The sequence below is a fragment of the Rhipicephalus sanguineus genome, chromosome 5 (assembly GCF_013339695.2).
Source record: "Rhipicephalus sanguineus isolate Rsan-2018 chromosome 5, BIME_Rsan_1.4, whole genome shotgun sequence".
NCBI classification, from domain to species: Eukaryota; Metazoa; Arthropoda; class Arachnida; order Ixodida; family Ixodidae; genus Rhipicephalus; species Rhipicephalus sanguineus.
In genome coordinates this window covers 73,184,836-73,198,986 of record NC_051180.1, presented here as the reverse complement: position 1 = coordinate 73,198,986, position 14,151 = coordinate 73,184,836, and the positions used below count along the sequence as shown (strand labels likewise).

General features: G+C 44.8%; 1 protein-coding gene across 3 annotated transcripts in view; it reads left to right on the top strand.

Annotated features, from left to right (window-relative positions):
- LOC119393767 (SAFB-like transcription modulator) overlaps positions 1–14,151 on the top strand; it is a 45,115-nt gene that overhangs the window by 9,204 nt on the left and 21,760 nt on the right. For all 3 annotated transcript variants that reach the window (XM_037660917.2, XM_037660916.2, XM_037660913.2), the window contains 10 exons: positions 3,466–3,533; positions 5,890–5,967; positions 6,123–6,147; positions 7,068–7,395; positions 8,663–8,706; positions 8,806–8,921; positions 9,602–9,751; positions 10,470–10,692; positions 12,402–12,485; positions 12,665–12,939. In XM_037660917.2, the coding sequence (XP_037516845.1) occupies positions 3,466–3,533; positions 5,890–5,967; positions 6,123–6,147; positions 7,068–7,395; positions 8,663–8,706; positions 8,806–8,921; positions 9,602–9,751; positions 10,470–10,692; positions 12,402–12,485; positions 12,665–12,939 (1,391 nt within the window). The remainder of the gene's footprint in view (positions 1–3,465; positions 3,534–5,889; positions 5,968–6,122; positions 6,148–7,067; positions 7,396–8,662; positions 8,707–8,805; positions 8,922–9,601; positions 9,752–10,469; positions 10,693–12,401; positions 12,486–12,664; positions 12,940–14,151) is intronic.

The following is a 14,151-nucleotide window of genomic DNA, read 5'->3' as shown; positions in this document are numbered from 1 at the left end:
CATGTGCTGGCATATATGTATAACAAATACCACTGCAGCACAGCACACGCGAACAGCTTTCTGGATCTGGGGCACGAAGAAAGAAGTATTTGAGGAGGAGAATCTCTAGGCCGCGGCAGCGCACGAGAGCGGTGCAGTAGCGTCGCAGCGGAATGCAGTTTACGCCGAAGCACGACAGATGACGCTTTCGGCCTGTTGGCATCTTTTACGTGCTCTCCTATGGACGCGACGCATAAAAATCGTGATAGCACCTCGTACAATGTAAAATTTCTAAGATTTCTGTCTGTAACGTCAATCGGTAGATACAACAGATATTTTAGCTGCACTTACTAATTGATACTGCCAGAATTATAGGCCGTACAGCACTTAAAGCGAATTGCTAGTAGTGGCCCCTGAGCAGACATCTGCCGCCGCATGCACACACCCCTTGCTGCTCGCTCGCATGTTGTGCGCGCGCATGCGTAGGTGGCCTTGGAAGGGAAAGCTTTAGAGCTCTCAGTGGCTCTCGTGCGTTGCGTTGGCGGCGCAGACACATTGATGTTTGCGCGCGCTTTTCACGCCGCGACAAAGGAGAGTGCTTTGCAGATTTCGACTAGTGCTTCTTCGGGATGGGGTGGCAATGTTTCGTGCCGAACTGCAGCAGTGGGTACACGTCCTCCAAGGAGAAGGTAATTACCTTCAAAGTTCCTAGTGACCCATTGAGGTTGGAAGCGTGAGCTCGCGCCGTACTAAGAAAAGACCGACAGTTGATTCCTCGAGACTACTTTTGCGAGAAGCACTTTTCGGACAGTGACATTGACGGGCGGCGCTATTATGGCGAGCTTGCTCGCGAAGTTTTTCTTGACAAACCGAAACGGCCAGTGTTGTTACGAGATGCCGTGCCTTCAATCTTTCCGCACTGTTTTGTAACATGCACCTAAATGTAAACACACGGGCCTTTAGCATTTTGCCTCCATCATTTCGCCTCCACAACAACCTAAATCTGAATTGACTGCATATAGGGTAAGTCCCATCATTCGTTAAAATAAATTATACCTAACTCATTGAGTTCACGTTATCAAAAATTATAGATTTTGCGTTGTACAAAATATATCACGCTGGTAATTTTCCTGTATGTGACGCCATTATTCTCGCTAATTTACCGAAAAAATTTGGAGTGCGCTTGAGCTTCGCCTTCAATAGTAGAACGCGATAGCGTAATCGGGCCCCGTGCGCATTGCCTTCTCAGTTGCTAGCCTCACCGACGCCGACACCGGTATTTCTGCAAAACGAGCTCTTTAACGCTGTCGCGTTATAATTTGGAGCCGGAGAGGACGCACAAAAACACATCCATTCGGGTGTGAAGCGCGAACGGCGAATTGGCGACGAATGGCCTTGAACCGACGAGCTTCGTCGGAGAGCGCGATGAGAGCGACGCGCGCATTTTTCCTTCTCCGCTAGTGGACTCTCACAACAGAGGGTGAGTGAGCGCTGTGCCCGATTTCGTGACTTTATTAGCACGCCCGAGCGAGTGCAGTTTCGCCTCCTCAAGAATCCTTGCTCCGTGGATCTGGGGCCTGTTTGACAACCTGAAAAACCTAGCATTTGCACATTGTATTGCGTTCATAGTGTGGGATGCGTCTCTCACACCAGGAAAACAAGAGGCAGAACATGTTAAACGCAACCATAGGAAGTCATTACAGCTGCCGGTTGCTTTTCGGAAACCACGGTGTTTCTGTTTACTAGACGCACTTTGGAAAATCAGTAGCTACAACAACCTGAAAAATAAGACATCCTCTTTCGCACAGTCTGCAATTTGTCTACGAAAATACGGCTGAAGTATGCTGCAAAACATTTTGCTTCTTGCATAAACAAAAATGTAAACGGAGAGAAAAACAGGATGGTGTCCTTACACTGAATAGGTTCCTGTTCATTCACAAGTCAAATGTTTGCTATAAAAGTTTGGTAAAAACTAACAAAATAAAGCACATCACAAAGAAACATGCAGCAACTGTCTTACAGTAATTATAATTGAATGCAGGAAATCAGTGACAAAAACACTCAGAAATGAGGATAAATATTAAAAATTATCAAAACTGACAGCACAAAAAAAGACTGAACACTCTCGCTTAGAAATAAACGTATATAGTTTGAACGAAAAAAAAATTAGAAGGTTAAAGAACAAGCATGCACTTCAAAATTATGGTTTGCATATGGACAGCTTCACAGCATATTGTGAAGTAAATTACGCTTATAAATTGGTGCTACGTATTGCTATGTCTCTTTTTTTTATCGTACACATCTCATCATCACCCTCTACTTATGCACTTAGTGCAGCAAATGGCATCTTGCTGCAGCCGATGGCGTCCTGCAAAATGTAAAAATCCTGCGCTCGCGTGTGCCAGTGTTTCTGCGCTCAATAATGGCGCCGTTTTTCTGTGAAAGCAGTGGGGGAGTGTCGGGGATTAGTGTTCACGTGTCGAGCCTGGTTCAATAGGGGTGCACAAAAGGACAAAGTGAAGGGAAACCTAGAGAGCAGGGAGGATATTTTCCCTTTCCTTTTTGTACAGTGGTTTGTGCTACCTTTGAAAAATACAGGGATCTTAACATGATTGTCCAAGCAGCGGCACTGATACCAAGAAAATGAGACATAGGTAGAACACACAAGACGCACCTAAGCGCGTTTCTTATATGCACCTTTCTAATGAAAGCTCCCACAGCGCCGCCATAATCTGACCTTAAGCAAAGACCTACTGCTGTGTATCTGCAGTTCTTGCGCAGTCAGTTTTTTTTTTTTTTTCATTTTTGAGAAGTGTGATGTTTTCTTTTTCAATGTTCATGAAGTGAACCTGTTTGCAGAATTTTTTTCAATTATTTCATATATTGTTACTCGCATTAGATAGGTTGCGTGGTTTGTAGAAAGATAGTGCGGTTCATACCTAGCGATAATCTGTTAAAAAGACTTTCTCCGAAGGCTGTTTCAGGGTTATGTGTATTCCAAGCCCATTGAAATATGTACTTTTCCTACCAAGTTGCTACAAATTTATTTTTTCAGGCTCCTAAGATGATACTTCTAAGTGCACCAAATCAAGGTTCTCCTGCTCCAAAATAATTTTGCTGCTCCAGAAACTGCTCCCAATTCAATTTCAGCCGTCTCACCCCTGCATAATGTCATGTTGAGTGGAATGTTGCAAGCCTCAATGATTGGCAGTGGAGCCCCTGTGTGAAGACTATGCACAGGCAATGGCTTAAGTTTAATATTTATTAAATGTCGCACTTGAATAACTTGCCAGTGGTCATACGCTCTGCAATGTTGTCGTGTCTTCAAGTCCTGTAGCTGACTTTATCAGTACGCTCGGCCAAAAAGAACAAAGTTAAGGCATCATTAATGCTTTAGAGGGCAGAGCTGTGCACAGCTTCTGGCATGCTAAATGTGACTTGTTAACACGAATCCACTTCAAGAAATTTTCTACATTGTTCACACAGAAAAGGCACCTGAAGTTGAACCTGAACCTGAAACAGTGGATGAAGCTGAAGAAGCGGAAGGTGAAAAGGTAACATACTAGCATGCAAACGTGTTTAGTAGTTGGTGCTACTACATAAAAATAGTAGTTGTTGTTCGCTGTCCACTACCATGTCAGGTTATGTACTAACGCTGACGAAAGAAACATGGGCATACTAGGAGCACAAACCACAACTGTTTACGGGTCTCTTGTATTAAAGGGACACTGAAGGCAAACAATTTATGTCAGAGTGAAAGTTCAATGTGTGAAAACTTCTAAAACGTCAATATTATTAACAGCAGTGCTCTACTAATTGAGAAATGAAGGTAAATGTAGGACACGGTGTGTGCCACGAGTGGGACATTTTGGAAATGATCCCGATGACATCAAGAGTTCAGAGTACAATTAACCACTAGTAAACAAACTCGTTGCGATAAAAAATAACCTTCCATGCATCAGAAGATGTAATGAAATGCTGCTTGTTTGTTTCTGTTTCATGAGAAAATCCTCTTGGCGTTACCATGGGGAACGGCACGAATGGTTCAAAAAGTTCCATTTTCGTCGAGCTACGCTTCGCTCACACGGTCCAGTCTCAGTCGTTGTTTCAGTATCGCTACTGCTGCGTGTGCTTGGCTCTTGCTATTTTCGCACTGTTGATACTCTACTTCTGTTGCTGACCAAACTAAGCTGCGTCATGGCACGATCGCTGCTGCTGTGCAAGAAGCCGTAGCGTCGGTGGCGGGGCAGTAAAGGCGGTCAATGTTGCGCACGGCAACTGCTACATCGGAAGGACTGTTCAGGCGGGTGATTTGTAGTGCAATGCTGTGCAGGCCCCTGAGACGCTTTTTTCTTTCAAAATAAGCATTTCCTTAGCACGAAACGAGCATTAAGAGGTTTCTGGAACGCTATTTCAACAATCAGTGTTGACTTAATATTTGCCTTTGGTGTCCCTTTAAGATGATTGGGCTTCATGCTTCAATAATGACGAGCGCCACTGCATTCCATTCCATTTGATTTTCTGCGTGTGCCATTATATCCAGCCCCTTTGGTACCTTAGATGGGTTGGTTTGACCACGCACTTCTCAAAATCTGCCATGCTGCGCTTCTCGGGAGTTCTTGAGGGAATGTCATTGACAAGCTCATTTCATTGAAATGTTTTGTAAGGCTGTAAAAGGCAGTGACGCAATCTGGCTCTGCACAAATATGAGCAAGGCTATGCTGCAAATCTAATTGACCACTTTGGGACAAATTTCTAAATAATAGCTCTAGAATTTGCAATGAATGAAGGGTCATGCCCTTAAGCGAAAATGCTGGCATGGTATCCAGTAATCTATTTGGTGGTCCTGAGTTCCATTACTGTTAGCCTTTTATGCATTGCATGAAGATTTTTTGAAGTGTGTGTTTGTAAAGTGTGTGCACGTGTTATTTGACTGCACCAAGGGATGGCTGTTGATAAACCTCCCATAGAAAAGTTGAGCACTAATTCTAAATATTCATTAATGTAAAACGACTGTGTGTGAATAGGCTGCGAAACAAATTGGTTAGAATATTTGTTGGTCTTGCTGTAAATTGCGCTATGAACTGTGCGAACAAAAACCTTGAGACAAACTGGATAATGGGTAGTGCTTGTGCTTTTTGGGCATGCTGTAAATACAAGTTTACTTGAAATGGATATTGTGTGCTGTAGTCGTATAATCCCATTCCATTCGATTTAGCTTAACCCTTTCAGACGCCACCCATGAAGAACTGTGTTTCAAGGCACTATATTATATTTCAAGAAAAAGAATGTCGTAATTTGTAAATTTATGTGTGTTATACACTCAAACCTCATTATAACGAACACGGATATAACGAATTATTGGTTATAACGAAGTAAATGAAGAATATTCTTGTAATAGCTACAGTGTTACAAATAAACGTTTATAACGAATTTTCGGATATAACGAAGTTATTTTCGTGCCAGATGCGACTTTGTTATAATGAGGTTTGAGTGTAGTAATCATTCCTAGTTACTTGGAAATTAATATCTATTCTGAAGTCATTCATGCTCTGTTTTTACATAAATGGAATGAAATCTCAGGCTAGAAATATAGTGCAAATTTGTTTTCAGTTATGTCCATGTTGAGCAAAGAAAAATACATTTGATGTGGGTCACAGGAAGCGCCACGTCTAACGACTCATTGAATAAGGTAGTGCCTTCAGCAAAATGATCATATGCAACAGTACACTGCAAAATGAAGTTAAATGAAGACAAAAACTTATTTTGCAGGAGGTTCGACCAATTCATCCAAAGCTCGATGTGTTTTGCTCTTAGCCTCTAGTGGTACAAATAGCAAAAACAAGTGTACACAAATGTGTACATAGCGTCTCAAAGAGTTAGCTTCGCTGAACTCTTCGCTTGTTCCAGGAGGGCAGTTCTGAAGCAATGGATGCTGATGCTCTACAGCTGTCAATTGAAGATGAAGAGAAACTGCTAAATGAAGAGGTATATGTTGTTCTGTGGCTATGGATGAATATTTTCCTTTGTCAGTCACTTTTTACTGTTGCCAAGCTTCTTTATGGTGATAAGGAACTACTGAGCATATATTGCTTATACTTTGCAAGCATTTCACTGATCTCTCTTTTTTACATCTCTTTCAGGAGGAGAACTTTGACAAATCAAAAGGTAAGGCATCAACCTTTCTGGGAAGATGTTTTTTTTTTTTTTTTTTCTTTTGAAGCATTGCACAAAGTAGAGTCACTCGCCAGCAAAGCCCATTCTACCAGTCAGCAGCTACAACTTTTTGACCTGGCCGAGGCACCGGGTGATTGATCGTCTTGCAACTTGTCCTGGCAGAACTGCATCACCAGAGAGGTCCTCAGCAAGGCATCGGAGCAGTGCTGCGAAGCTTCTCAAGCATGTCGGAAGCTTTTCCTTGCCAACTGTGCACCGGGTGGAGGGCGGCACTGTTTCTTTGAAGAGTGGCGTCGCACTTTGTTTTTCAAGGTTTTTAGCTACCGAGGAGGCCAGCCCCGCAGGCAGGATTGGTCCTGTACACCTTCGTGGCCACCTTTGTCATGCACTCGCTGGAGACAGGTTGCACTGTGGTCCCTTCGCACAGCTAGGCATCACCGGCTGGGAGCTGAGAAAGTCGCATGTATTATTGGGAATATCAGGTTCTAGCGAAACCATTGCTTTTAATTCTTCCTAATTTCTTTGTAAATGAGTTGTCGAGAAGGGGGTGGGGGTGAACTGAATGGAAGGAAATTGACGGTGAGGTGCCAGCGTGAAGTTACAACAATTCAGCTTTTAGTATGCTTCCCTTACCCTAGTGTGCGGCCCTTTTGTTATAGGAGAGAGAAAAAGCAGGCGTGGTGTATGGTATGGTGGGAAGGGTTGGGGAACTTCCGCTTATGCCGCTGGTGTTGATGAGGCTGTAGCAAGTGTCTCCAGTCGAGCAGTCTTCAAGAGCAGCCGTGCCTCGAGCTGTTGGCGGGGTTGCCGGCGGGTGTCCGGCTAGCTGACCATGGGCTTGCAGCGTGCAAGAGGCGGCGGGCAAGGCTGTGCTGCTGCTCCATCCCTTTTCCTCCCTTGCCTTCCTGCAGATGAAGCCTCCCAACAGGAAGACGACGGCAGCAGCTCTGCAGCGGCTGCCCCACCGGCCGAGCCGGCCAGCACCACTGCCGGCGCTACCAAGAAGAAAGGCGCCAAGGCAACCCCTGCGAAGGAGCAGGACAAGGCCTCAACCGTCAACGACTCTTCCCCAAAGGAGGAGGGCCAAGAAGGAGGGCAAGGGGGAGATAGCGGCACAGAGAAGCACAAGAAAGATGATGATGCCACCACGCCACCGACTGCCAACGGCACTGCAACCACACAGTCGTCAGCTACCAGCAACAGCGGCACCACCCCTGCTAAGGCTGCTACTGCAAAGAGGTTGGTCTTGACGTGCGTGCGTATAACACTTCTTAAAAAAAAAAAAGGTATGCTTTTACCATCTGGGGAAGGCACACTGCTGGTGGGACTTCCTCGTAGACGTGGACTGCATTGCAGCTGCTGTTACGCTCACAGCCACATCCCTAGTCATCGTGTCCGCGGGCCTTGGCGCGAAATAAACAAAACGGTGCAGGGCAAGGCACTGGAACCTGGCGGTGGATGGAGTTCACACTGCGCGATTATCCTGGATGGAGGATATTGCGGTCATCGTAATGCCAACGGGCGTCTTTCATAATAATGCCAACGTGGCTACGGCCCCAAAGGGCAAAGGCAACCCTCCCGTTTTAATGTAACGCGGTTATTGGATGAGGTACCGGTTACGAGAAGACAAAATGCAAAGTCCGCGTCGTGGGGTCTGTCCAGTCCGCTGCATTTGTGGTCTCACCCTCGCCAGCTTCGCTCCCGAGCAGTGAGTTTTCTTCCCAACTGGTTTCTTCAGCACAGGGAGTAAGCCGGCTACACCTTCTGTTCACTTCCACATGGTGCTTTGGGAGCGAAATCAAGATGCATCCTGTTGCAGTGGTGACCATTCATGAAGAATGCTATTACTCAAGATGGTGTCCTTTTTGCCGGCATTCACACAGGCCAGAGGCACTTGACTGCCAAAGGGTTATTGCCATGGTTTGAAGACTGCTGCGGTGTTTGCTATTATAAATATTACATCTGTGCGATCAGTTGAGGATTGCTACGTAACACAGCTCCAAGTATCGTCAGCTAAATGTAAGGTTTGCAAAACATTGTGTATAACTTTAGATGTAGTGGAGATGGTTCTGCAGCAAGTAACCATAATGTCAAGGATCTGGTGATGTTAATTTATCTTGTTTTTACTGGCATTTAATAGAGTACTTCGAAGTTATGAGCCGCTGCTAGCTAAGGATTTTATGAAGTGAAGATCCAGTTCAGCAAGAGGACTGAGTGTTGGCCTTCTTTCATGGACTCCTGCAAGCATTTCCCTGACAGCACGAAGATGCCAAGCTTTGCCTCGCTTCCATTGAAAACTACCTCTGGATTCTGCAGCATGTGACCAGACAGCGGCGTTAACTAGAAGAGATTGCTGAACAGTGTCGCCACTAGGTTCCTTACTGCCCGATCTGCCCAGAAACATATTCTAACGTCTTTCGCATTTACGTTACGCGTTTTCTTATGAAATGCAAGTGCTGAAATGCCTTTCATGCATTCATCTTTTCTTTTTCTGGATTCCCATTAGTGCTGTGGGGAAGGCCACCTCAAAGACTGCGAAAACGGCCAAAGGTGAGAGTCTCAGGTCACGCATTTGTGGGCACTCACTCACCCAATCAAGCTGCTGTGCATTGCATTAAGCGAGCTTGCATGCACCATGTCTGTTTCTAGGAGATGCGAAGAAGGTGGTTGCACCTGCCTCGAGTGGGCGAAATCTCTGGGTGAGCAACTTGTCATCGACGACACGAGCGGCTGATCTTAAGGCACTCTTCAGCAAGCACGGCAAGGCAAGAAATCAATTCTTTTCTAAGTAATTAAGGATGCCATGGTTACGGAAACAACTGATGCCCCAAGTGCTGAGACTAAATCTTGCCAAATAGACCTTGTATGACCGTGATGGAGGGGCCTGGTATTCAAATATTTTGTCAGCATTGCTTAAATTGTGCCTGTTGGGAGGTATGTTGTGGTGTTTATTGAATAATGAAAATCTGGATGACAAGCAAGTTGTAATCTAGAAAGAGCGAAGAAACCTTAAATTGGGCTGCCTGGCACACAAGTATGCATGAGGTGTTTCCCAGTACAGCAGAGGTTTGTGATAGCACTGACGTATAACTTCACTGGAAATTGTGTGGTTGTGTAACTGCCGTTTAATAAGCAGCAATCTACAGACTTGTATTCTGTGGTAAGCCCACTTTAACATTGCAACTAGACCTCTCAGTATTGTTTCATATTGAAGGGGGAATAGTACATTAAAGAAACTGTTGGGTCATATTGTTGCTGGGGGGGAAAAAGTATTAAATTTTAGGTGGCAGGTTAAGCTGCAGCCTTGTAATGCTTTAGTAAAATTTAAATGAGGGTAGTTGAGTATGGAATAGTCTACACGGGTTGCCATGCTATAATGCATGAGACAGTTGTTTAGTAGAGCAAGAATTGATAGCTCTGTTCTGCCGTTTCACACTAACTACAGGTGGTGGCAGCCAAAATTGTTACAAATGCAAGGACACCAGGTGCCCGTTGCTATGGCTTCATCACTATGGGCACTGTGGAAGAAGCAACCAAATGCGTCCAAAACTTGAACAGCACGGAGCTTCATAACAAGACCATTTCTGTGGAGAAGGTATGCCAGATAACCCTTACAAAGACCGAAACTATGTTTTTTCTTTTAGTCAAGTACATTCTTTATTGGCAGCTGTGACAAAATGACAGATTTCTTGATGACTTTGCACTTTACGGAGCCAGCATCAAATCAATCATCTACAGTAGAACCACCATTGATACGTTTTTCAGTGGACCATGTAAGAGAGAACATTAGGAGCCAGGAAACGCAAGAGCCGAGAAACTGGAAATGTTGCAAATTGTGCCATATTTCTTCAATGTTAATGCATTAAAAAAAAAATGTGGGCACCTTGCATTAGTGGTGCAAGTCTGGACTAACAGTCATCGCTCAGCAAAAAAATTGGAGCTCACTCAGACTCACTCAAGAAATATATTTTGCTCTGAGGGCTCACTCGGACTCATACTCACCAAAATATTCCTCAACCGCACTCATTCGAACTCACTCATTAAAGTTTTTTCTCTAGTGGACTCGCTCAGACTCCAACTCACCAATATATTAATCAGCCGAACTCACTCAGACTCACAGCTTCACACGAGTCTTGAGTAAGCATGAGTGAGTCGATGCATGAGGTGGCCATTGATCCTCCCTATGTTAAGATTGTGTTGCTTCGTGTAAGTGTATAAGAGGCATGATAGAGGTGGCACTTTAGGCTAGTTAGCAAAGGCAATCTATGGACTTCATTTGTCAATCAAGACCCGACTTGTGTGTTTGTTTTTAGACCAAGTATGAGCCTGGTGGTGCACTGAAGAGGTCGGAAGCCAAGAACAACCAAGCCAAGGCGCGTGCTGCTGCTGCCTCTGCTCGCAAAGACGGCAAGTCTGCTGAAACGTCGGCTGCAGAAGGAAGCTCAGCAAGTCAGACAAAGGCTAAGGCTCCCACGAAAAAGACAGTGGTCACAAAGAAAGTTGTCAAGCCTAAAGCAGCAGCTGACAAAGCTAAAGGTTTGTATTTCTGCAGTGATTGAGTTGCGCCATAATTTCTACATTTAGCAGGTTCTATTTTGTGTAGAGCTGTGCGAATAGCAAAATTTTGGGTGCGAAGCGAATTCGAATATTGAAGTGTGAGTGCGAATCGAATCGAATATTTTTAGAATATTTCTCGAATATTTCTAGAATATATTTCGAATACTTCGAAGCGAAATTGCAGAAAAAAAGTTGGAGAGGATTCCTAAGCATATTCTTATGAGATAGCAACATGAAAGTGTTTCTTTTCGCTAGGTTGAAGCGCAATGTAGAGGCTGAATTGTATTTATGTACATGATTTGGTGCAACCAAAGTGTTGCCGACAACACGTTACACATGATAGGCAAAGATGCCATTTCCTCAGCCTCTCCTCCTCTTTCAACTTCTGTGGAAGCCCAACTGATGTGGCGGACAAGGGTGTGCTCCCTTCAAGTCCGGAGTTCCAAATCTGTCCTATAGACGTCGATATACAAGAACATCTGAAATTTTGGATACTAAAAAGCTTGGACTTCCGATTTTTCAGACTTCCTGCCCTAATTTCAGGTCCCAAACAGCATTAATTGAGCCCCCACCTCTGCCACATCTTTCATCTCCATGTTGGAACCAGCGTTTTCTTGGGTTAATACACTTGCGATCGTAGCGGAGCTTGAAAGGTCGCTTTGCCGCAATGCGGGGGTGTAATGAGGTGAAGCATACTAAAAATATAGGGACCACTTCTAATCGGACGTTGACTGTCTCTTGGCTATGTTCGACCGTAACGGAGCTTGAAAGGCAGCTTTGCCGCAATACGAGAGTGTAATGAGGTGAAGCATATTGAACATCTGAAAGGGGCACTTTCAGTAGGACAATGACTGTATTTGTTTTTGGGAAGTTCGAATAGTAAAATTCCAGTGCGAGTCGAATCGAATAGCAGACACTATTCGAAAAATATTCGAAATTTCGAATATTCGCACACCCCTAATTTTGTGACCACATATGCTAATCTGTAAACGGCAAGATGCAAGGACATAATAACCATCATTCACAGCTGAGCTGCCTTTTATTGTCAGTTGAGATGTGAGCAAACTCTAGAAGACAAACCTGAGCATTCTATCAGTTAGATAGTGTAGTGTACTGGTGAGTGCTTTGGAAAATCTAAAAGATTGTATTGGAAACTGTCGACATCTAGTTAAAAGTGCCATATGGATGTGGTAGGGAAGTAGTTGATGAACACAGCAACAAATTTTTTGTTTCGGTGTGAACGTGTGCCAGAGTTCTTCAATCGTACCAGTTGCGGAACTGCGTTGTGAAACCTTGACATGCCCATGGCCTATTCTGCGGGGGTCTGCAGATTGTCGCACCATCTGGGAGCAGCAATACATGAGATCGCCGCCCCTGCGTGCGCTTCTCGCAAGCTGCTGAACGCCTCACGCAGCACTGGCTTCTTCATGTGTGTTCATTAGTTCATTTTTTTGGTCAGTGGATGACGTGACAATCGACAGATCCCGTGGATTTTGATACATGGTGCCTATGGGGAGTTTCGCAACTCATTATTGAAGAACTCTGGGCATGTGCATCAGTACGAGTTTGAGTGTTTGTACCCTCGGCATAGATTTTGTTTTGTGCACCAAACTTCTGTCTGCACAGTAGAGATAAATTTGTGCACATTGACAGTAGCCAACTTGATCTTTGTGTTTTTCTCTCATCAGCTTCTAGTACAAAGGACTCGGATGCCAAAAGCGGAGATGAAAAGGATGATGTCATGGTGATTGATGACAATGAAGGAAAAGAAGGTGCGTGTTGTGTAATATTTGCAGATACTATTAAATAGATGATATAGTATGTTTAGATTGCAGCGAGCATTTGATTAGTTTTCATTGCCAGGATTTTGTGCACGTCTCTATGTCTGTAACTTTGATAAAAGGAGAGGTGTGGCGACATCACAATGAAGTCTGGTGCCAACTTCTTTCAGACTCCAAGGACAAGCACCGCGAGAAGCGCAGCTCAGTCCGTGACCGTCACTCAGGGCGCAGTCGCTCGCGAGAGCGGCTCCCTCCCCGCCATTCGTACTCGTCCATTCGTCGTCCCTACGAGCGTAACATGGGCTTCTACCGGAGGCCAAGCTTCTACCAACGGCCCTTTTACAATCGGGGCATGAGTGTGGGGCCTGGCTTCAGGGGGCCTTCATCGTTTGGTCCACACCGACTGGGCGGCAGCAATGATGTGATGGCACTGAGGAGGATGCGGGTGAGCACTTTCTCGCTACTGCTCGGCAAAGGATGTTGGTCTGGCTCCATTGGTATTGTTGACAGCAACAAATTTGGTTATATTGTCGATTTCACCTTTGCCTGCCACACTTTCCACCTTGCTTCATAGGCTGCATTGCATTTGACGTCTTGATTTTACTGCTAAAGAAGGTGTAACGCATGAGAGAAGACAGGACAAGCACTCCTGTCATCTCTGATTACCCATGGCCTGATAAGTGGTCTTGTCTAGATATGCGCTGTGTTCATCTGCGCATTACTATGCTATACATCTCGTTGCAACCCACTGTAATACAGTACAGTATAACCTCATTACAACAGACCTTCATAGTGAAGAGGATTTTGGTCTGTTGTAAAGGGAGTATGCAAAATCCAAGTACTGTTACAAGAGACTTTCATGTAAACACTGAATGGGTCTGTCATCACCGGAGAGAATTACGAGTCACAAACATGCTCTTATTTTTAACGGGGGACCAAAAAAAAAAATGCGATTTTTGGAAAATCGCATTTTCAGTTTCTGTAGCCCATTTCTATCTGATTCCAAAATATCTTCAATGAAAACTACGTAGAAGTGCTATAAAAAATTTGTTTTGCGTCTGCCGACTTGGCAAAAATCGCGGAAATATAAAGAAAAGCGTTTTTCAAAATTATAGCTCGGCAACGGCGCAACTGGGCGCCACCATTTCGGGCTTGTCGTAAAGAGCATTTCTCCACGTTCAAGTTCTTCGTTTCAGCTGGCTCCTCCATTCAGTAACAAGCTTACGAAAAACACGTTTTGGCTGCTTCTGCAGTATTACCGCAGAAGCAGCCAAAACGTGTTAATGCTCGCTTCGGGATCGTCGTCTGCTGCTTGCGCGTCGCGAGGTCGTGGCTGTCGAAAATTGCGCTACTTAGTGACGCGTTCGCACTCGTTCTGTGTTTACGGGTCGACGATAATTTGGAACGCTTTAGTTGGGCAGCTGCAAGCGGAAGCTCAATCATCAGATTACGATAGCGCGCTGCACTCGTCGCGAGCATCGCAGACGTGCGACTAATAGCGTTGACTCGTTGGACCCGCTGTTCGAGGTTATTCTTATCAGCACTTGGAAGCTTATGACGAAGACCACCGCGGGACAACTCCTTGTACTCGCAATCGAGCATGACGTACTTTGAAACATCGGGCACCGCGGCTACGCACATCGCAACCGAGCTTTCT